The sequence below is a fragment of the Chaetomium fimeti genome (assembly GCF_033439085.1).
Source record: "Chaetomium fimeti strain CBS 168.71 chromosome Unknown B0H64scaffold_2, whole genome shotgun sequence".
NCBI classification, from domain to species: domain Eukaryota; kingdom Fungi; phylum Ascomycota; class Sordariomycetes; order Sordariales; family Chaetomiaceae; genus Chaetomium; species Chaetomium fimeti.
Genome location: NW_026944330.1, coordinates 4,527,034 through 4,546,217, shown reverse-complemented (window position 1 = coordinate 4,546,217; position 19,184 = coordinate 4,527,034). Strand labels below are relative to the sequence as shown.

The 19,184-nt window shown below is 56.0% G+C and overlaps 7 protein-coding genes across 7 annotated transcripts; 3 read left to right on the top strand and 4 right to left on the bottom strand.

Moving 5' to 3' along the window:
• Positions 1-2,394: 2,394 nt before the first annotated feature.
• Positions 2,395-4,318, bottom strand: B0H64DRAFT_389095 (uncharacterized protein). Its single transcript, XM_062803308.1, has 3 exons — positions 4,070-4,318; positions 3,619-4,009; positions 2,395-3,557 (listed from the first exon to the last, which is right to left on the bottom strand). The coding sequence occupies exons 1-3, from the start codon at positions 4,118-4,120 to the stop codon at positions 2,866-2,868; spliced, it is 1,134 nt and encodes a 377-aa protein (XP_062663109.1). The 5' UTR covers positions 4,121-4,318; the 3' UTR covers positions 2,395-2,865.
• Positions 4,319-5,774: 1,456 nt separating this feature from the next.
• On the top strand, positions 5,775-6,983 carry B0H64DRAFT_455679 (uncharacterized protein; the record flags this gene model as incomplete). Its single annotated transcript, XM_062807313.1, has 2 exons — positions 5,775-6,222; positions 6,300-6,983. The coding sequence occupies exons 1-2, from the start codon at positions 5,950-5,952 to the stop codon at positions 6,981-6,983; spliced, it is 957 nt and encodes a 318-aa protein (XP_062663108.1). The 5' UTR covers positions 5,775-5,949.
• A 68-nt stretch (positions 6,984-7,051) lies between these two features.
• B0H64DRAFT_102472 (SAM-dependent methyltransferase) lies at positions 7,052-8,152 on the bottom strand. The gene has a single exon (XM_062797674.1). The coding sequence runs from the start codon at positions 7,928-7,930 to the stop codon at positions 7,121-7,123; it is 810 nt and encodes a 269-aa protein (XP_062663107.1). The 5' UTR covers positions 7,931-8,152; the 3' UTR covers positions 7,052-7,120.
• A 567-nt stretch (positions 8,153-8,719) lies between these two features.
• B0H64DRAFT_102467 (uncharacterized protein) lies at positions 8,720-10,913 on the bottom strand. Its single transcript, XM_062797673.1, has 3 exons — positions 10,740-10,913; positions 10,588-10,664; positions 8,720-10,515 (listed from the first exon to the last, which is right to left on the bottom strand). Exons 1-3 carry the CDS (start codon positions 10,759-10,761, stop codon positions 8,944-8,946), a joined length of 1,671 nt encoding a protein of 556 aa, XP_062663106.1. The 5' UTR covers positions 10,762-10,913; the 3' UTR covers positions 8,720-8,943.
• Positions 10,914-11,056: 143 nt separating this feature from the next.
• B0H64DRAFT_472692 (armadillo-type protein) lies at positions 11,057-16,181 on the top strand. The gene is made up of 2 exons (XM_062807951.1): positions 11,057-12,161; positions 12,217-16,181. The coding sequence occupies exons 1-2, from the start codon at positions 11,298-11,300 to the stop codon at positions 15,772-15,774; spliced, it is 4,422 nt and encodes a 1,473-aa protein (XP_062663105.1). The 5' UTR covers positions 11,057-11,297; the 3' UTR covers positions 15,775-16,181.
• Positions 16,182-16,261: 80 nt separating this feature from the next.
• Positions 16,262-17,166, top strand: B0H64DRAFT_472691 (uncharacterized protein). Its single transcript, XM_062807950.1, has one exon. It carries the CDS (start codon positions 16,596-16,598, stop codon positions 16,917-16,919), a length of 324 nt encoding a protein of 107 aa, XP_062663104.1. The 5' UTR covers positions 16,262-16,595; the 3' UTR covers positions 16,920-17,166.
• On the bottom strand, positions 17,159-18,864 carry B0H64DRAFT_430566 (general substrate transporter; the record flags this gene model as incomplete). The annotated part of the gene is made up of 3 exons (XM_062805936.1): positions 17,159-17,454; positions 17,507-17,904; positions 17,957-18,864. 3 exons carry the CDS (start codon positions 18,862-18,864, stop codon positions 17,159-17,161), a joined length of 1,602 nt encoding a protein of 533 aa, XP_062663103.1.
• Positions 18,865-19,184: the final 320 nt, after the last annotated feature.

Below are 19,184 nucleotides of genomic sequence, written 5' to 3'. Positions count from 1 at the left end.
GTTGTGAATTTCAGACTTTCCCATCCCAAGAACCGTATCATCTCCCGGCCGGGGGCTGCAAGAGGCCCGTTCAAGATGGTGTGATCCCCAACTTTCTTTCTCAGGTCTCTTTTTTGCTCGCCTTCTCCCTTTTTCCTCTTCGGCCGCCGTCGTTTCTCCACATCATCTGAAGTCGGGAAACCTGAACAGTTCATTGTTTCGGTAAGAGAGAGTGCTGGTCGCTGGTCGCTGGTCGCAGTTCCCGTTCGCTTCCATCCTGACATTCCTTCCAACATTCTTTCGTCTTCACTTTTTGTGCTTTTCTTTCCTTCCTGTCGCTGGTCGATCTTTGGCTGCCGACCTTGGCCAGGCCTCTCGAGTCCTTCATTCCCACGACGATCCATGATCATAATCCATCAAACACGAACCATCGAAGACGATCACTACCTACTTCGTCGATAACTCGATAACCACCTCCTCTACATACCTAATAATAACCGACACCTCCCAACTTCCCAACTACCAACCAACACCAACACCGCCACCATGGGCCAGAACCTGTCGCTCGAGGAGCCCTTCGCCGACACGTCGGGCGCGACCCTGGCCCCCTTCGACGCCGCCGCCGACATCATCGTCGCCGTCATGTGGGGGTGCTCGCTCTACGCCATCGGCATGATCTGGTGCGCCATCGGCCTGCTGCGCCGCTGGTCCCGCGGCGACACCGAGAAGGACGTCAACCTCTTCTCCGTGCTCGCCGCCTTCTTGCTGTCGAGCGGGTGGCCCGTCATATTGCTGTACTTTGCCATGTCGAGTCAGGGGTGATTGGTGGTGATTCGGGGGGTGGAGGCAGTTGGGGATGGGGGAAAGGGCGAGAAGGGTGGGAGGTGATGGATGCTGCCAGCTGACGACACCATTCAGGGGGTTGGGGTTTGGGATGGGGAGCACAGGTTGCATTTGCGTATCAACAAGAGAGAGGGCGAGCTTTGTTCAATGCACAGATATTACCGACATCTACATATACTATTTCTATTCATATTCCCAACCGCGAGGGTTCCTAGTGGTGCAAGATACCTCGGATCAATTCTGCATTCAACGCACCGTCGCACCCTATTAGGGACCCATGGGTCCTCGAGACTAAGTCTGGTACAAGTTTCTCACGCAGATCGCACCCCCAGCCCCCCAGACTAACGCCTGATAAGTTACCAGTTAGTGTCATCATAGTAGGCATCTGAGTGGAAAGACGCGACGAGGGCTTCTCCGGTTTCCTCGTCAGAATACCCTACTGTGCCGACGTCCTGGCTCATCCATTTGCGATACACGTCGCCAGGCTTGCCCTCCGGCCTCTGCAGCGGTGTGCATGCATCCAAGCGCTGGGTATCTGAATAATCGTTTGTTATGCTAAGCACCCTGCAACCGCCCAGACGGAGCCATTTTGTTACAGTGACGACCCAGCCCTTTGGGCCGCGGCTGTCGAGCGGGTGCCACTTGACATTGCACAGGTAGTCAGTGCAGCATTGTTGGCAGGACATGAGCGTGTTGGGAACGGCGGCCAACGAATAATAGAGGCTCCCTGACCGTTTCTGCAACCCAGGAATGATATATCCCGGCAGGGAGGACCCGAGACCGACGTGGCGACACACCAGATGAGATGTCCGGGACTCTCTCCTAGCGATATACTCTACAAAGGTACGTTCCCGCCCATGGTCTTGGTGTACTTGCATGCTTGCCTCGAGGTACAACTCGTCGTCGACGATTCCGGCGCGCCAGGATCGGTCGATAATCACCCCGTAACCGCCATGATACCCATCACTAGCCTCGGCTCTCTTCGTCGTGTAGCTTAGGGCATCAAGAGGTGGGCCATGCCCTTCGCCGTAAAAGTGTCGGTTCATGACTAGTTGTGCAACGTGGAAATCGATCCTGTAGTCCTCGTAAGTGTGGTCGGCTCCGTAGTAGCCACCGACGAGCTTCCTGCAACCTCTGTTGTACCAGGCAACCACCCCGTCAGCATTCTTCTGCGGTAAGGTCCAGCTGTGTAAATCGTTACATCTGTGGCAGAGGTAGAGGTGCGGCGTGTCTCTCTCTAGCAACAGGAGTAGAGCCCTCCTTGTCTCCGGATCGTACACCCTACGTTGCTCGGGCCCCGGCATGAATTGCGTGTAGGACCTCCAAGAGGTGAGTGCGAAAGCGATGACGGATTCGGCAGGGAGATAATCGAGGATCATGAGCCAGACCTCCGAGGGCAAAAGTCTCGAATTGTCTGGTGCACATCCGAGAAAACTTAGAACGGCGCCCATGCTCGATGGCTTTGTTGTCGACGGAAATCGTGATAAAGTCCCAAGATATCGGAGGGTGACGTATTGAGCCTCGCTGCGCATTCCATCAGGGTGCTATCCTTGTTTATATCCTAGCCTCTGGGCCGGTAATCCATATCTCGTGGCTCGGATGCCCTGAACTCCCCGCTCAAGCGACGAACAACTCGTATTCGTCACTCCTGTTCTTCACTTCCTTCTGATGTTCAGACCTGGGTAACTCTGTTTATCCAGTTTCACCTCGACACTATTCTCATCCGCCCGAAAATGAACAACGCGGTGTGAATGTACGGCTTGTTCACTGCTTATACTAATAACATATTTGATCGCAACGGCCAAGATCATAGATTGGCGTTTTGGCTCCTCTTACATTCCTTTGGCGCTCAATGGATGGGGCCAGAGTGCGGTCTAAATGCTGTACGAGCCCCCGTGGGTCGCACCGCAACCTTGAACCCACTTTCATCTTTCCAGATGGAGGGCGTGGCCCCCAAAGGCTTCGCCCGTCTCCCCATCCAGCTTTTTCCCGCCGTTTCCCGCCTAAACCAGCACGTACGCCTTACTAGTATGAGGCACGTCTTTAAGTAGGAGTCTGAGGGCGGCCCTTCGTAGACCTCGCGCCCTTACCTACGCCGGCCGCAGATACCCCCTCTTGGCACCGCAGGCCACGTCCTGAGGACGGGGACCCGTGTGGGGAGGCCGTGGTAGTTGTGGTACTAGGGGACTGAAAAGACGCCCGAGGGTTCCGAGAAGACGTGGCGCTGTTGCTGGAACGGGCCACAGGAGCTACAGGAGCTGACGGCCGAGCATTCCTTTCCGCGGACACGGGAGTCTTCCTTGGAGCTGTGACTTCGGTAATCCGAGGGCCTTGACTCCGCGGGAGATCATGTCGGGGATGGTCAGGGTTTGGAGGAGCCTCCCTAGCTGGGGTCGTTGCCTGTCTTGTATCATGTTCTCTCGTGGCAGGCTCGGGCCCTCTTTGTCCGCCCACAGCAGCCTCCGAAGTAGTTGTTGGAGGGCCGGGAGGACCGCAACTGATATGTCGCAAAGCGGCCGGAGTCGGGCTTGCGTGGTCACCGCTGCCTTGTGAAGTCTTGGTGACCTCCACTAACCCCACGGGCGGCCGAGAAGGAGGCCGCCGGGACTTGGGCTGCGCCGGTCCAAAGATTAGACTTTTCACGCCGTTGAGAAGCCGCGAGACAGATGCTGCCTTCCGGTCACGTTTTCCAACCCGCTCCCACTCCCCAATGGTCCTCAAGGGGAACCCGAACCCTGTGTGAAACGCTGTGTCAGTCTAAGCAGGCCACACATTGTTACCCGGCCGCCAACCTACTGCGCTGGACTATTGCCTCCACTACCTCCGGGTCGACCACGATTTCCTTGTGGTTATTTTCAAGCCATATCCGTAACTGTGGGAGCTCGTCGTCCTTCCCCGTCAACCCAGACAATGACACACAGCCACCGAGGACTAAAAGCTCCCACATTCTTCCGGACTCTCCGTGATTTGAGCCGCGCTGCTCAAAACCGACCGGCAGGAAACTTGGGGGAGTCCGTAAAGCGCGGTCCCCGGATAAGAAGCCGACAAAACAGTGCACGAGTTCGTGTGCTATGGTAAAGGCGCCCTCAACTAGAAGAGCGTTGTAGTTCGCATCGTAGCCCCGTCGGTAGTGGCCTTCCTTTGGTGCGGCATGCAACGACCTGAGTCTGGCCATACATTGGATTGACTAGGTCGAGTTACGAACTCCGTCAGCGTCGGGTAAGGGAAGGTGAAGGAAATGACTGACCTCGAAGTCGAGGGTCATGACTCCCGAATCCGTGCCCTCCCAATGGAGCATGACATTTCTGTTGTTCGGCTCGTTACGTCTCACTATACACCTATACTTGGCCCTTTCCACCCAGCTGTACGGCCGAAATGTTCCGTATTTCTTGGCCCCGGAAAGCTTGTCCTCTTGACAGACACGCTCGTTGATATCATCTACCTCGATGAGAGGAAAACAACGGCGAACCTTGGAAAGGAAGGCACCTGCCCATGCCTTCATCTCGTTGTCACCTAGCCTCTTGTACCGGGATGCTTTCTCAGAAGACGGCTGAGTTGGGTAGATGATATCCTGTCTTCGGCTGCCCGAGCATTCCACGAAAGTGGCTCCGATGTGAACCAACGCTAGGAGGGACTTCTCTTGTGCTAGAATGTCAAGCGCCAGGCTGACCATGGCGTAGATGGCTCCTAGATATGCTGGCTCCAGACGGTGGTTGAGGTGGGGAGCCATCTCAATATCTATCGGCATCGTGGTGGGTCACGCTGGAATCTCGTCAGAGGATTGGGCTACCGGGAACCTTTCACATTCTAGGGGATGAAGGGCCATGTGTATATCTGTCCCCGCATAAGAGGATGGTGTGTGCTTGTCCCGGACATTAGAAGTCTTGTATGTTGCCTGGGCCCCCGCGCCTGCATTCATAGTCGCCGGGTGATAAGAGGACATGTAGCTTGCCGGGGGGTTAGGAAGCGTGGCAATCTCCGGCCTAAGATGACAGGAAGAATTTGAAACCCAAAGGAATGAGAGGAGGCGCTATTGTTGCTACCTCTTGTGTGCTTCCCGAGGTCTTCCTTTGTCTCCCTAGATCTCCAGGCTATGTTCGTGGCGGGAGGGATTCGGTTAACCGAGTTGATAATGCTGAAATGAGTGGCTGGTGGGCAGTGCGTGATAGGGGTCGCAGTCAGTCCGGATGATTGATAATGGTGTGAGAACCAGAAGTGTAAACAGACTGGGACGTATATCGTGCAGTCTTCGGTACGAGGGGGAAGGTGTGATAGGACTATGATAGGCGTATTCAAATTTCGGAATGCTTAGAGTCTCGCACCGTAATGCCGTCGGCTGGGGTAACTTTGGCATCGAAGCTCTCTGTGAGGATATGGGCATATATCAGCCGTCACCGACGACCTTTATAGTCCATATTTTCATAACAAAGGTTGGGTAGGTAGACCTTCCGTGCCAGGGTCGACATTCCCACTTGTTCATGTCCAGGCCTTGTGGTCCTGCCGGCCCCGTACCGTTGTCCACGACCCAGCTCTGCTACGAAATATTGTGATATCAAACCAGTACCCGGCCCGCCGAGTGTGTTTTGACAGGCTGGCATGGGTACATCATTGTGACTTGTGTAGCCCTTAGTCCGTTTGGTGTCTGTAAGAGCCCGTGTCGGCACGAAACGGCGGCCTTTGTTGGCGGTGGTTGAAATCGGCCGAACCCGGGCCGCCCAAGTGTTCACTCAGTAACAACCAACCAGCAAAACACCCTGCTTCCCAGCTCAAATTGCGGCCGGGGCCGGGTTGGTCGTTACGGCTGGGCTAGTTCTGCAGCTGCATGTTGGTTAATAGATGTTGGTTCCAGCCCAGCTCAGCCGCACCACTGGTATGTGGAGGGACAAGGTTGACAGGGGTGCCGTTACTTCGGCGAGTCGCATTCACTTGTTGGCTCCCTCCGCGTCTCCTCATGTCATTCTGCCTTCTGTTGGGAGGCCCCATGCGGGGTATCTATACCTTGGGCAGGGAGGGTTGCGAGCACTTCTCGTTTTCGCTAGTGCCTAACATCTTGGTTTCTTTCTGCAACGTCAAGCTTCGAGCCGGTCCCCGTTTCCCGTGGACCCGCACAACTAGGACACTAGAAACATGGCCGGCCTATACACCATTCTCGACAAGCAACACCGCGACGTCTTGGACCGGGCCGTCCGAAACGTCCTCGGGACAGACCTGGCCCTGGAGACATGTGCCCAGATTGCGGACGGCCTGCCGCTGGCCAGGGTTGCCTGTGATCGATACAGACCCACGCGCTACGAGGACCACCCCATCGCCGACCACACGTCGCTGTGTCCGGGTGCCGAGAGGGCTGCATGGGAGTTCTTGTCCGAGTTCGCCCTTAGTATGTTGAATTTTGATGACAAGGTTAGTCGGTCGGTTATGGCTAGATTCGTACCCTCGTTGCTAATCACTGTGTACATGTGTTTGTTCTGTTACGATAGTTGCTCCAGTCATACCAGTCTATGACACCCAGCCGTCGGGGATTCTACTGTCGGCTCATCGAACTCGTGACAGTTGCTGTTCACAAGATCGCCGTCCTCCTATTCAAGAAGCGTCTCCGGATTCACGATAAACAGCCCCAAAACGCAGCCTATACCATTAAGATGGTGACGTCGTGGCAATCGAAAGAGGATAAAAACTTGAAGCTTCGACTCCACCCACCAGGTCGGACGATGTTTGCGCACCTCTCGTATGATGCTAAACGGCAATATCCAAACGGCACCGCCGACATGGTCGGGTACTGGGCCGAGAATCGGATCATGGGTGGCGTGGTCGTCTTTGACCGATCCCAGGTATGGGCCAACGGGTATATGCCCGAGCCCAACGTGTATCTCCACTCAGACCGAGCCGGAGTTACTATCAGGGTTTGGCAACTGCTAGGCGAGCAACAAGAGGCCCTGGTCAACTTCCTCCTGTCCATCGGCACTTGCCCCTTTCCGCTGTATGCCTCCGAGAGGAACCTGGTGCGCTTCGACCCCGACAAAGCCACCTGGAACAAGGTGTACAGAGACATTTGGGAGCGAGAACCACCACGCCACGTCCGAGGACGCGGCGGTGGATTTATGGGGTGTGTCCAGACGGAGCTGGACTACCCGAGGGTACGGGAAGCACGTCCGCGCTGGTAGGAAAGAAGGGTGAGATAGGGGGATGGGTTACCCAGTACTTGATTCGTATGTTCGGCAAACCCAAGCGGACGGCATAGGAAGTCACCTAATGGGCCTGAATTAGAAACGCAGAAAGCTCACGCCCCCTTACCCTGGCATCACCGACCCAGGACCAAATACACGAACCCGAGCACACCACGGTACCCCGTCAAATACCCCCTCTCCCTCTCATCCTCCCTCTCCCTAACCTCACCGACCCTCGGGTCATCCGGATTCGCGAGCAACCACTCCCGCGTACCCGCGCGATGCCCCGACTCAAAATCATCCCACTCGCGCTGGTCCGCGACACTCAAACCCAACACCTCCCACCCGGTCTCCCGACACATGCCCACCAAATCCACCAACAACGGCACCTCCTCCCCAAACATCCCCCGCGCCGCCGCCGCCGCCGCCGTCGGCTCCCGCTCCCAGCACATCTCCCCCACCAGCGCGCGCGCGCCCCGCCCCGCCGGCAGCAGCTCCGCCAGCCGCGCCAGCATCGCCCGGCTGCCGCCCAGCGCGTGGGACGACCCGATGCAGATGGCCCGGTCTAATTGCCCGTGCGCCGGCGGCGGTGGGCGCCAGGTGTCGGCGCCCTGCGAGATGAAGGATACGTGCTCGGGGCCGAGCCCGGCGGCGGCGGCTGCGCGCTGGGCTCTGGTGATGGCGGTTGCGTCGGTGTCGATGCCTGTTGCTGTGAAGGTGGCGGGGGTGGTGGTGGTGTTAGTGGTGGTGTTGTCCGTGTGTGAGGCGCAGAGGGCGGCTGCGCGGAGAAGGAGCGTGCCCCAGCCGCAGCCGAGGTCTACGATGTGCGTGTGGGCGGTGAGGTTGAGGTGGGTGAGCAGCTCGTCGGCGTGGGTGGAGGAGAGGGGGGCGTTCCAGGTGAGCCGGGCGTAGCGCGCTTGGGCGAGGCTGTCGGTGTCGGTCATGGCGGGGACTTGTGAGAGGTGTTTAGTTCAGCTCGTTAGGGGGGTAGATTGTGAGGTAGTTAATACCTAGGTAGGTAGTAGTTCATGAAGGATGTGGTTCCTGAAGATGGAGGGAAAAGTAAATTTGAAAAGCATCGTCGACTGCCAGTATGAGTCACGCCGGCTTCTTTCCAGCAAGTGCTCTTCCGGAATTCTCCACCCCACTTTCTTACGCGCTACATCCTTTTGGCATGGTGGTTTGGCAAACAGATGACCTGCCTGATTGGGACACACTCGATGCTTGGAGATGGACATAATACTAGAGCGCGGATGTGCTCGAGGACAGACGTTCTGACTGAACACCGGATTCAAAATTTGTCGATCAGCGCCAGGAACCTTTGTCCCTTGAATTCAAATCAAGGACAGAGCTCCAGTGGGCGATCATCAAACGGGAGCCGTATCGTGGTTTGCGGGGACCTCAAGGGACCTCATGCACCCTGAGCAAACAAACTCGACGTAAGAGAAACAGCCAAATCCTGTTTTGGACTTCTGTACTTTCACGTTCCCCCCAGAAGGAAGAGAAAACATGAACCGAAGATGGGATGATTGGCGTGGGAGTATGTCAACCCGAACCGGGAGAGCGCCGATCCGTCTCATCTGGCCCTGGCTCCCGCGTTAGCCAGACGTTACAGTCTGATCCCCGCCTACGCGAGATCCAAACGAGTCTTTTAGGCTCGGATCGTCAAACGGGACGACGAGAGGGTTTTCATCGAGGTGGATTCGATCAAGGCGATGAACTGGTTTATAAACTCCCAACATCACCTTCACTGTCCTATCTGATCTTCCCAACTGTCACAACAAACCAGCTTTCAGAATTAATCTTCCCTCAGGTTCTGTGAACCGTTCCATTCTTTCTTTGCACATACTTAAACCACAAGACCGCAAGCCGGCTTTTATTCACCAATCCCACACCTCCTTACGCCATGTACACCAAAACCATCCTCCTCGCCTTTCTCACGGCGGCCTCGACCGCCTCAGCGGGCGTAATCAGCTTCCGGCAAGCCAACTCGACGGGCGCCGCCGACTTTGGGCAGTGCAACCCGAGCATGGACTTCCAGTTCGGCCGCGCCGGGCGCGCGGCCGACGAGGGCACCTTCCTCCCCTCGGACCCCCTCGTCGCCGAGGGCCAGGCGGAGGCGCTCAACCCCAACATCATCACCAACCGCATCTGCGACCAGCTCACCAACGTGTGCGGCGCCAACGACGCCGCCCAGGCCATGTGCCAGGACGCCCAGGCCCAGGTGGAGGCGCTGGGAACCCAGGACGCCACGACCGCGGATGCTTTTAATGCGGCGCTGGGGTTTTAGGGTGGGAGTAAGGGGGGCATTCTGGGGGGGGGGGGGGAGCCGTTGGCGTTTAAGAGGCACAGTCTGAAAGGAGTGTTGCTTAGCGCTTGTTGTCGATCTCGAACCGAAGCCATAGGGGCTAGTTAGGTGTTGTATGAAATAATTTACAAAACAACGTGGCTTTCGCGTGATGACATGTAAAGTTCGACGCTCCCCGTCAGTAACTGCATAGGGACTTCTTAAACATGGTGTCGCTAAGCGGGTGTGGCGTTTGATACTGTGCGGCCGGCCGCGGTTCGTTTCCCTCCGCGCTCCGAGAAGCAAAGGTAGGTCCTTGACAAGATGGAATAGAGCGTATAGGATCACTAGGGCGAACGCCCCCACGGGCCCCAGGATGGCAAAGACGGTGAAACCGTACGACGCCTGCTGGAAGGTCGCATCTCCTTGGAGCCGCTCCGTAGCCAGGCCAACCTGCATCGCGGTCAGTACCACGGCAACGAAGACGGTGGTGGTGGCTATCCAGGCGAGGTTATCGCGAAAGAGACTGCCGTAGGTGTAGTGACCGCGGACGTAGGGGTTGAAGTGCGGGAAGCTGGTGAAACGGCTGATTGTGTTGATACGGGAGAGGCGGAGTTCGGCGCGCAGAAAGCGTGGGTGAATTACATCTGGGTCGCGCCGATGCACTCGGAGGAGCTCCCTGGCCAGAGTCTTCCAGCTTGGCCATTCGATCGGCTTATCATCTTCCATGCGAGGCAACAGTCGTCTGTCGTTGGCAATGTGAAAGTCGCTCTCCGACGAGATAAGACAGGCGTACGTGTACAGGAAGCCGAGGGCGACTTTCCGCGGAATCCTCCGACACGCGTCCGCCAGCGAATCCCGGCATGGACAGCCATCCGGACACTGCAGGTTGCTCCGGCAAAAGTCCACATTTAAAAGGAAGCGCGGGACGGGCTTGACGAAAAGTCTGCCCTCGTTGCTCCAGAGAAGGTGCATGTCCATGCGGTCGGAGACCACGATCTCCCGGCCCATGGCGACGTGGGAGTGCAACGGCGCAGCAGGACGGGCTGCCCCGGCGAACCATAGATGCTTCAGCAAGCTAGTCAGCGCCCCGAGGGAAAGTTCGCTTCGTAAAAAGGCTGGTGTATCTTCTGCCGGATCACCAACGGCGCGCTTCCCATCCGTTTCGTAATAGTGATAGGTAGCCGGCAAGACATCTGTACTGCGTTTCCCATTCCCATTCCCGGATACCTCCGTCGTGACCTGTATATGCTATCGTCAGTGGTATGGACGCTGTAATGGTAATAGGGTGGCAAGGTATAGTCGCCAACGTACAGGCCAGCGCAGGGAATCTAGCGGAGCCATTGTGGGGGTTACGATGCCAGTGGTAGTCTGTTGCTGGAGTGCACAAGCTAAGGCTCAGCCTGTTAGCCAGATTCGCCAGCTATAAAGTGCAGGACAAGGTCAAGTGTGTTACCATGCCATACCTTTGGCGTTTCGACTGCTCATTTATTTGGCGCGACACGGTTGTGAGAATCTTGAGGCGTGCCTTCTTCGCCCGGGAACGCGTGTTAATGATTTTACAGTTGGTTCAATGAATGGTTGGGGTTCGAACAACGGTTCAATAGGTAAGGTACCTAACTTTCGTTGCTTCCCGAGCCTTGACACAACTTGACAGCGTGACTGCTCTCCACTTGTGAGGGGGACGGCATTGGCTCAGCCACTCGTTACACGGTGGTCAGGTGATATTGAGAGGAGAGTGACAAGCGAGGATCATCTGCGCCCCTGTCAATTTCCCCGTGCGGCTGAGCAAGCGCCGCGGATCGAACATTTTGGGCAACGTCCACCACAAGGGCTACAACAAACCCTACACCTACCTTGGTAGGTAGGTAGGTCCGGCATGACTGTGAAATGCTCTTCTCGTCCACGTGAAGCATAAACCATCAACAACATGCACGGAGTTACCTTCACTTGGAACCAAACAACCACCAACGTTCACCGAACGCGCCATCTGCCGCACACGTTCGTTCCCCGGTATCCCAGCCATGATTTCCGTCAACCTCAGCAGCCGTGTCTTTTTGGCTACAGGGACAACTGCCTTGTGTATCTTGGCCGGTACGACCGCTGTCTGGCTTTGGCTTTCTCACCCGGAGCCCCCTTCGCCATCTCTACAATTTGAACCGAAACAACGAGGGGTCCGGCTCTGTCAGGTCAACGACAAGGACGATTCTGACGCCGACATTGACATCATTGCCATCCATGGCCTCGACACGAAATCGCCGGATACGTGGACGTGGGGGGCCAAAAACGCCCAACAAAACGTCAACTGGCTGGCCGATCCGGATATGCTCCCGAGTAAGGTGGGAGCAGCTCGCATCTTCACATGCAACTGGCCCGCCGACCTGCTCCAACCGGCAGACTTGGTCCCGAAGAGAATTGAGGAATATGCTCTGCTTCTCCTCAATGCCATCGATCGAGAGCTGTTCGTGGCAGATGCCACAAGAAAAGAACCCCGGCGTCTTTTCTTCATCGCTTCCTGTCTCGGGGGCATCGTGTTGACCAAGGCTCTGGTGGACGCTGACGATAAGTACCTCTCCCTCAGAAAAGCGACGTGCGGTATTGTTTTTCTTGCCACGCCGTTCCGGGGGACTTCGTTCCGAGACGTAGCCGCGTTTGCTGAGCCGGGTCTGCAATTCTTGGCTTCGATCCGGGGTCGAGAAGTAAACAAGCTGCTCGACAAGGTGAAGGGGTCGACCTTCGATCTCGAGACACTTGTACGGGAGTTCACACAACTATGTCAGGACAAAGATCATCCCTGTCTAGTGTTTACCTTTTATGAAAAAGGGAAGACGAGCCTGCCGCTCAAAGTATTTCCTTGGCTCCCGAGTTTCTTCCGCCAAGAAAAGCAGGTGAGGATTTTACAAGAGTACAATGCCTTGTTGCGTTATTCCTAACACACGCCAGTTGGTCGACGAAAGCTCGGCAACCCTCGATATTGTCCACAAGCCACTACCACTCGATCGGCGCCATGTTATGATGAACAAATTCCACGGTCCCGGATGTGCAGATTACAAAACAGTGGCTGGAAAGATTCAGGAGTTCCTCAGAAAGATCCGCGAAGGAACCCCCCTCATACAGGCAGACGCCTGGATTCGCACCGAACATTATACCACCGACAGACTGAAGATTGAACGGCTTTCAGGCGATCCTTTGCCCATGGACCAATGCTACATCAATCTCGCCATTGTAGAGCAGTATAGGTCCGAAGAAGAGTCCAAGACCCAGTCCTCCCCGTTTTCACTCTCCGCTCGACTGAAGATCGAGACACTGTACAAGAACATACAGGTCGAGTTGCCGACACTATTCCGCCCACGCAAAAGAGGCGATGTTCAGACGAACCCAAGACGCATCTTGATCCGAGGACGCGCTGGAGTGGGGAAGACTACGCTGTGCAAGAAGATTGTCCACGAGTTTACCCACGGTACGTGGGGTCAGTGGGATGATTTATTCGACCGCGTCCTTTGGGTACCTTTGCGGAACCTGAAACTGGACGAGAGACGCCAGGCCCAATACCACTTTGTCGATCTTTTCACCCATGAGTATTTCTCTGACCCCCCCAAACCGAACCTGGCCAGCGCATTGTCCGATACCCTGGAATGGACCGAGAGCAGTAGGACCTTATTTCTCCTGGACGGCCTAGACGAAGTCTCTCAGGAGCTAGGCGACCAAAGCGTCATGTTCCACTTTCTCAAGAAGCTGTTGAACCAACCGAACGTCATCATCACCTCTCGGCCTTCAGGAAAACTACCACCTGGCCTAAAAGCCATCGACATCGAACTGGAGACGATTGGGTTCTATCCAGATCAGGTCAACGAGTATCTCGAACAGGTACTTCCTGGACAGGCCGAGGATATCCGATCATTTCTCCAAGCCCGCCCGCTTGTTCGGGATCTTGTACGCGTCCCGATCCAGCTGGATGCATTCAGCTTTACCTGGAATGAGAGCGTGACGAAACTTGACACCATGACTGCCGTTTATCAAGGGATCGAAGATGGCCTGTGGAAGAAGGACGTCTTGCGATTGGGGAAAAGACATGATGGGAAGCTTTTGACTGAAGGCCTGATCCAGGATTCAGACCCGTCCGAGATCAGGGACCTTGTCAGGGATGAGATCTGCTTTCTGGAAGGCTTGGCCTTCACTGGACTGCACAACGATGTAATCGACTTCGACCCGAGGCATCAGAAAGCCATGTCTACTCATTTCAGTCCCGCCATCATTTTACCCTCCAAAACGCTCCCACACCTCTCTTTTCTCCGGACCTCAAACCTCTCACCAAGAAAGGGCAACCACAACCAATCGTATCATTTCTTGCACTTGACCTACCAAGAATATTTTGCCGCGCGATATTTCGTACGGCAGTGGCAAGCTGGAGAACCACTCAAATGTCGAGTCCTCGGGAACGGAAAGCTCGAGACCCTCGGAACCGGTGACTTTCTTCGGAAACACAAATACACCGCCCGCTACGACATCTTTTGGCGCTTCGTTGCTGGCCTGTTTGACGCCGAACGGAAGGGCGAGGAATTCTTCCACGCAATCGAAGACAAGCCGCGCGATCTGCTCGGTCCTACCCACCAACGGCTTGTGATGCATTGCCTGAGCGAGACGTTGATGGAGACGCGACCCCGGAGAAGCCTAGAAAAGAGACTAAAAGAGTGGCTGCTCTTTGAATTCGAATTCACAAAAAAGGCACGATCGGCAAGCGAGGTCGAATTTCCGGAACGGGCCTTGGTCGACGCCCTGCAGGAAGCGCCTTTTCCTGTGAAGATGACGATTCTTGAATCGTTAGCAATACGGCCAACACTCCCGTCAAGCATCGTCGATATAATAGTTTCTTGGCTAGAAGACGGCCAATCCGAGCCCTCGAGGACCATGGCCTTCGAGGTTCTCCGGCGATTTAGTCTGGGACGAGGGTTGTCCGACGACCTGCTCACGGCCGTGGTGGAACGGGTGCTTCACAAAACTGAGCACTGGTCCGTCAGAATTGCCGTCTTGCAGCTCTTAAGAGCACAGCCCACTATATCTGATGAGCACCTCCCGGCCGTGATAGAACTGGCCTTGTGCAAATACGAGGATGAATCCATTAGAACGGCCGCCTTGGAGGCCTTGCCCAGACAGCTCAAAATATCCGGCGAACACCTCACCGCCATGGTAGACCTGGCACTCTGCAGAGATGAGGGCGTGTCCATCAGGACGGCCGCCTTGGAGGTCCTGCCCGGGCAACTCAAAATATCCGGCAAGCACCTCACAGCCGTGATAGAACTGGCGCTATGTAAAGATGAACACGAGTCCATCAGAACGGCCGCCTTGGAGGTCTTGCCCAGACAGCTCAAAATGTCCGGCGAGCACCTCACGGCCGTGCTAGAACTGGCGCTCTGTAAAGATGAGGACGTGTCTATCAGAACGGCCGCCTTGGAGGTGCCGCCCGGGCAGCTCAAAATATCCGGCGAGCACCTCGCGGCCGTGGTAGAACTAGCGCTCAGCAAAGACGAGGACAAGTCCGTTAGGTGTAACGCCTTGTCGACCTTCGCCAGAGACTTTACCATATCCGACGAGCGCTTTACGGCTGTGGTAGAACTGGCGTTATGTAAGGACGAGGACCGGGCCGTCAGAAAAGCCGCATTGGGAGCTCTGGAAACACAGCCCAGTATATCCGACGACTTTCTCACGGCAGTAGTGGGACTCCTCGGAGACAAGGATGATTACATGAGGGAAGCCGCGTTAACTCTATTGCGAGCGCAGCCCAGTCTATCCGACGACCGCCTTACGGCCGTGGTAGAAGTCCTTAAAGACAATGACTCGTTGGTTAGACGGGCCGCCTTGGACGTCTTGCAGGCACAGCCCCGCCTATCCGACGAGCACCTTATGGCCGTGCTAGCACTCCTCGAAGTCGACAATAATTACACCAAAACGCACGTCTTGAAGGTCCTACAAGCACAGCCTAATATATCCGACGAACACATTGCGGTCGTGGTCGGACTCCTCGAAGACAGTCACGAGCTTGTCAGAAGTGCCGCCTTGAAGGTCTTGGAAGAACATCCTATGAGTATCTCCAACGAGCAGTTGAAGGTCGTGGTAGCACTCCTCCAAAGCTGGAACGAGTACGTCAGACAGGCCGCGTCGCGGATCTTGCAACGACAACCTTCTCTCTCGGACGAGTGTCTCAAGGCCCTATCATTACTACTAGCCTTTGAAAACGGGGGCGGCCCGGCGGAGGTTGTATTGAGAGGGCATGAAGAGTTCTACTCCACCCTTCTCAGTGGCCCATCTGCAAGATCACTATATAGCATCCATTTCGCGCGCAGCTTTGAGGAACAATGGAGTTGGTATGTCGAGGATGGGGCGTTGTGTGTGAACGCGCCAGATGGGATCAGAAAAGGTAATATTGATAATATGGAGGCGTTCGTCGACATGGTGAGGAAGTCACGGCCACGGGGATTCCCGTCAACGGGGGAGGAGATGTAAAGGCGGCGATGCCGGGAGAAGATAGGAGGAAGCGTGTGTATTAGTTGTGCTGATCAGGGATTTGCTTCTCTCATTTACACTACTTCCTTGATAGCGTGTCATGTAGAGGGCCTGGGGGGAAGAGGAAATCTTTCCTTCTGCAGCAAGAGAAACACAAGGTTGTAACCTTTGAACGAAGTTTGATATTCTTTGTTAGCTTGCCTAGTGGTGTTTCGGAGAAGGGGTTGAAACATGGTACAAGAATAGGGGGTGGAACCATGACCGGTCTTGTAGAAACAGCAGATGCTACGTTCAATCATTTTGGACTTTCCGTCATGACAAAATGAGTATGTAACGTGCCTGAGAGTTTCTTTGATCCGGCATATCGTGCTTGTTTCTAGGGTAGTAGTTCTTCTAGACCTGTTATTCAATGTTTGTTATGACGTCACGCTGGACCTCGAAACGCCTTCCGGGACCCCAATGTATCTTCAGGGTCGGCACCAGCAAGGGGAGGATTCCATTGGTTGACTTGATGCTTCCGCTTCGTCGAGACGATCCTCTTGGGATCTTGATGTCATGATGATTGTGGCAACCTCCACTATTGGATCATCAGAGGCCAACTAGAGACCCTTAAAACAACTCATGTACTTCGTAGACCGCGTGGGATCACTCGGCACAGTTCATAGTTATATGCATTGCTCAACCTCCCAGGCCTCCTTCCAACTTCATACCGTGGGGGTACCAAGCGAACACAATCCATCCATACCAGCCATCCTCGACCCCAGTCCCAACCAACTTAAAACACCACCACACACCACACCCCCGTCCCCCCAAACGCCAACATGTCCAACCTCCTCGCCACCCGCAAAGTCCCGCTGATGATCGCCGCGGGCGTCTTTGGCGGGCTGCTGTACACGACCTACGGCGGGGTGCAGCAGCCGCGGCCGCGGTCGACGCACGACAACGCGCACGACGCCACGGGCGGGACGCTGTCGGAGGCCGCGCAGGCCGCCGCCGGCACGGGCGGCGCGCGCGCCCGCAGCGGCGACGACATGGAGGCCCTGCGCCAGTATGACCCGAAAGATACCAGGCTGCATAGCAAGGACCCGGGCGCGCAGAGTAAAAGGGAGCCGGGTAAGGTTAGGGGGGAGGAGGTTGGTGCGTGAGCGAGATGGGGGGGAGGAGGGGGATTGGTGGTTGGTGTTGAGGGCTGTGGTTGTCTTGTGATCATGGTGGATGGGGGGACGGTACAAAAGCGAGAGGTTATTTTCGTTGTGTGTTAGTTGCTGGCGGGCGATGTTTTCAGTTCGTGCATCATGGTACTGGCGTCCTCTCAAGCATTGTTGACAGAGTTCAAAATAGTCATAAAGTCGCTTTTAGGATACAAAACAATAATACTCCATCCCTAAACACCATTGTCGCCATCCGACTTCTCGACGTGGCCGACCTCCTTCTCCGCCTTGAGCTCGCCGCCCGCATACGTGCTGTGCGGCACCCACTTGGCGCTGTTGCGCGGGTTCGTCTCGCCCAGCATCTGGTCCACCTGCTCCAGCGTCAAGCCCTTAGTCTCGGGGATCAGGAGATAAGCGTAGACGAAGCAGCACGTGCAGAGACCGCCCCAGATGTAAAACACCTTCGCCGCGAGGTTGCCCTTGTCCTTGTCCACCATGTAGGGGGTGATAACGGCGATGATGCAGTTCCCTATGATCGGTTAGTCATTGTTCCGAAAGAATAACAGCCGGTCATAACTTACACAGCCAGTTCGACGCCGTCGATAGCGCAACACCCTTGGCACGCATCGGCAAGGGGAAGATCTCGCCAATGACAACCCAAGCACCGGGGCCCCAGGTGGTGGCAAAGAAGAAGATGTAGATGCAGATGAAGGCAATCATGACCTTGACGGCTGTGTCATCGTCCGGCTTGACGGTGCCGATGATAGCCACGATGAACTCGCACACCAGCATGCCTAGGGCGCCCCAGACTAGAAGCGGCCGCCGGCCAACGCGCTCCATGGTGTAGAAGGAAATGGGGGTCGAGCAGGTGTTCACGAGTGTTGTGACGAGTGAGATGAGGAAGGGGTTGTCGATAACGCCGAGCTGTTGGAAAAAGGTGGTGCCGAAGTAGAAGACGAAGTTGCAGCCAGTCCTGATCCTGTTAGCTGTTTCCACTACCTGTGAGGAAGTGATTGCGTGAGAATACTTACCACTGCTGCATCATCTGCATCGACGTGCCCAGGATAGTTCTCCGAAGGTAACTGTTGGCCTTCCAGATCGAACCCCGGAAACACATAGCCCAGGCCTGAAAGTAGCTGCCGTGCGGGATCACGCTCATTTCGTACCCGTGGTTAGCCACGATCTCAGCCAGCTCGTCCCGAACGTAGTCCGAGTCCTGCGGTTGGTCCCTCAACCGGGCAAGCGTGACAACGGCCGCCTCCAAATTGCCCTTCTTGACGAAGAACCGCGGCGACTCGGGTAGGAAGAACAGGCCGGCTCCTAGAATCAGAGCCCACGCCATCTGCAACGCGATCGGGATCCGGTATGAGCCGCTGTCGTTCCTCTCCTGCGTGGCATAATCCACCGACGACGACAACAACAAGCCCACACAGATACAGAACTGATACCCGGACACGATCGCACCACGGACCTTCCGCGGCGCAATCTCCGACATGTACAGGATGATCACCGCCGACACGAAACCGACACCGAAGCCAGCCACCAACCGTCCAGCAACGATCAGCCCCAGCCCGGCACTCGCAGTCTGCAGCACCACACCGACAATAAACACCGCGCACCCCAGGATCACCGTAATCCGCCGGCCCAACCAATCCGCCAGATCACCCGCGATCAGCGCGCCAAAGAAGGTGCCCGCGGACAGGATCGACGTGATGAGCGACTTCTTCCAGGCGGGCAGCACGGTGGCGTCGCCGCCCTCGATGACGTGGATGAAGAACTGCATGCCCATGACGCCCGAGATGTAGCCCGAGTCGTACCCGAAGAAGATGCCGCCGAAGGCCGCGAACACGCACATCATGTACGCCTTCATCGTCACGGGCGCCTCGACGCGCGAGACGTCGGGCGTGCCCGCCAGGGGTGGGGCGGCGCCGCCGGGCATGGTTGTTTGTTTGTTCGGGGCGGTGGGTGTTGGGATGGATGGGGTTGATTGTTGGTTGTTGGGTGGGTGGTTGGCGTTGGTGTATGGAGGTGAGGTGTGGTTCGGGGGGTTGGAGGCAGGTATCTGAGGAGGAACCTGTGATGAAGGAAAGAAACCCCGACGAAGCTGGTTCTGGCGCTGATATCACACACAATTGCCACAAGAGCAGGCAGAAGGGCTGGCCATTATATACTGCCAGGGGCAGATTGGACGAGTCTTACACCCTTCGCTTCTTTCCCCATACGGCCATCCCCGGTTTCCACCCCAAACTTCCCCGGCCG

Coding starts and splice junctions, on each gene's coding strand:
- B0H64DRAFT_389095 (XM_062803308.1), bottom strand. CDS start 4,120: ATGCTCCATTGGGAGGGCACGGATTCGGGAGTCATGACCCTCGACTTC. Junction 4,010..4,069: donor TCATGACCCTCGACTTCGAG/GTCAGTCATTTC, acceptor AACTCGACCTAG/TCAATCCAATGTATGGCCAG. Junction 3,558..3,618: donor GGAGGCAATAGTCCAGCGCA/GTAGGTTGGCGG, acceptor CGTTTCACACAG/GGTTCGGGTTCCCCTTGAGG.
- B0H64DRAFT_102472 (XM_062797674.1), bottom strand. CDS start 7,930: ATGACCGACACCGACAGCCTCGCCCAAGCGCGCTACGCCCGGCTCACC.
- B0H64DRAFT_102467 (XM_062797673.1), bottom strand. CDS start 10,761: ATGAGCAGTCGAAACGCCAAAG. Junction 10,665..10,739: donor GAGCAGTCGAAACGCCAAAG/GTATGGCATGGT, acceptor GCTGAGCCTTAG/CTTGTGCACTCCAGCAACAG. Junction 10,516..10,587: donor TAGATTCCCTGCGCTGGCCT/GTACGTTGGCGA, acceptor TAGCATATACAG/GTCACGACGGAGGTATCCGG.
- B0H64DRAFT_472692 (XM_062807951.1), top strand. CDS start 11,298: ATGATTTCCGTCAACCTCAGCAGCCGTGTCTTTTTGGCTACAGGGACA. Junction 12,162..12,216: donor TCTTCCGCCAAGAAAAGCAG/GTGAGGATTTTA, acceptor AACACACGCCAG/TTGGTCGACGAAAGCTCGGC.
- B0H64DRAFT_472691 (XM_062807950.1), top strand. CDS start 16,596: ATGTCCAACCTCCTCGCCACCCGCAAAGTCCCGCTGATGATCGCCGCG.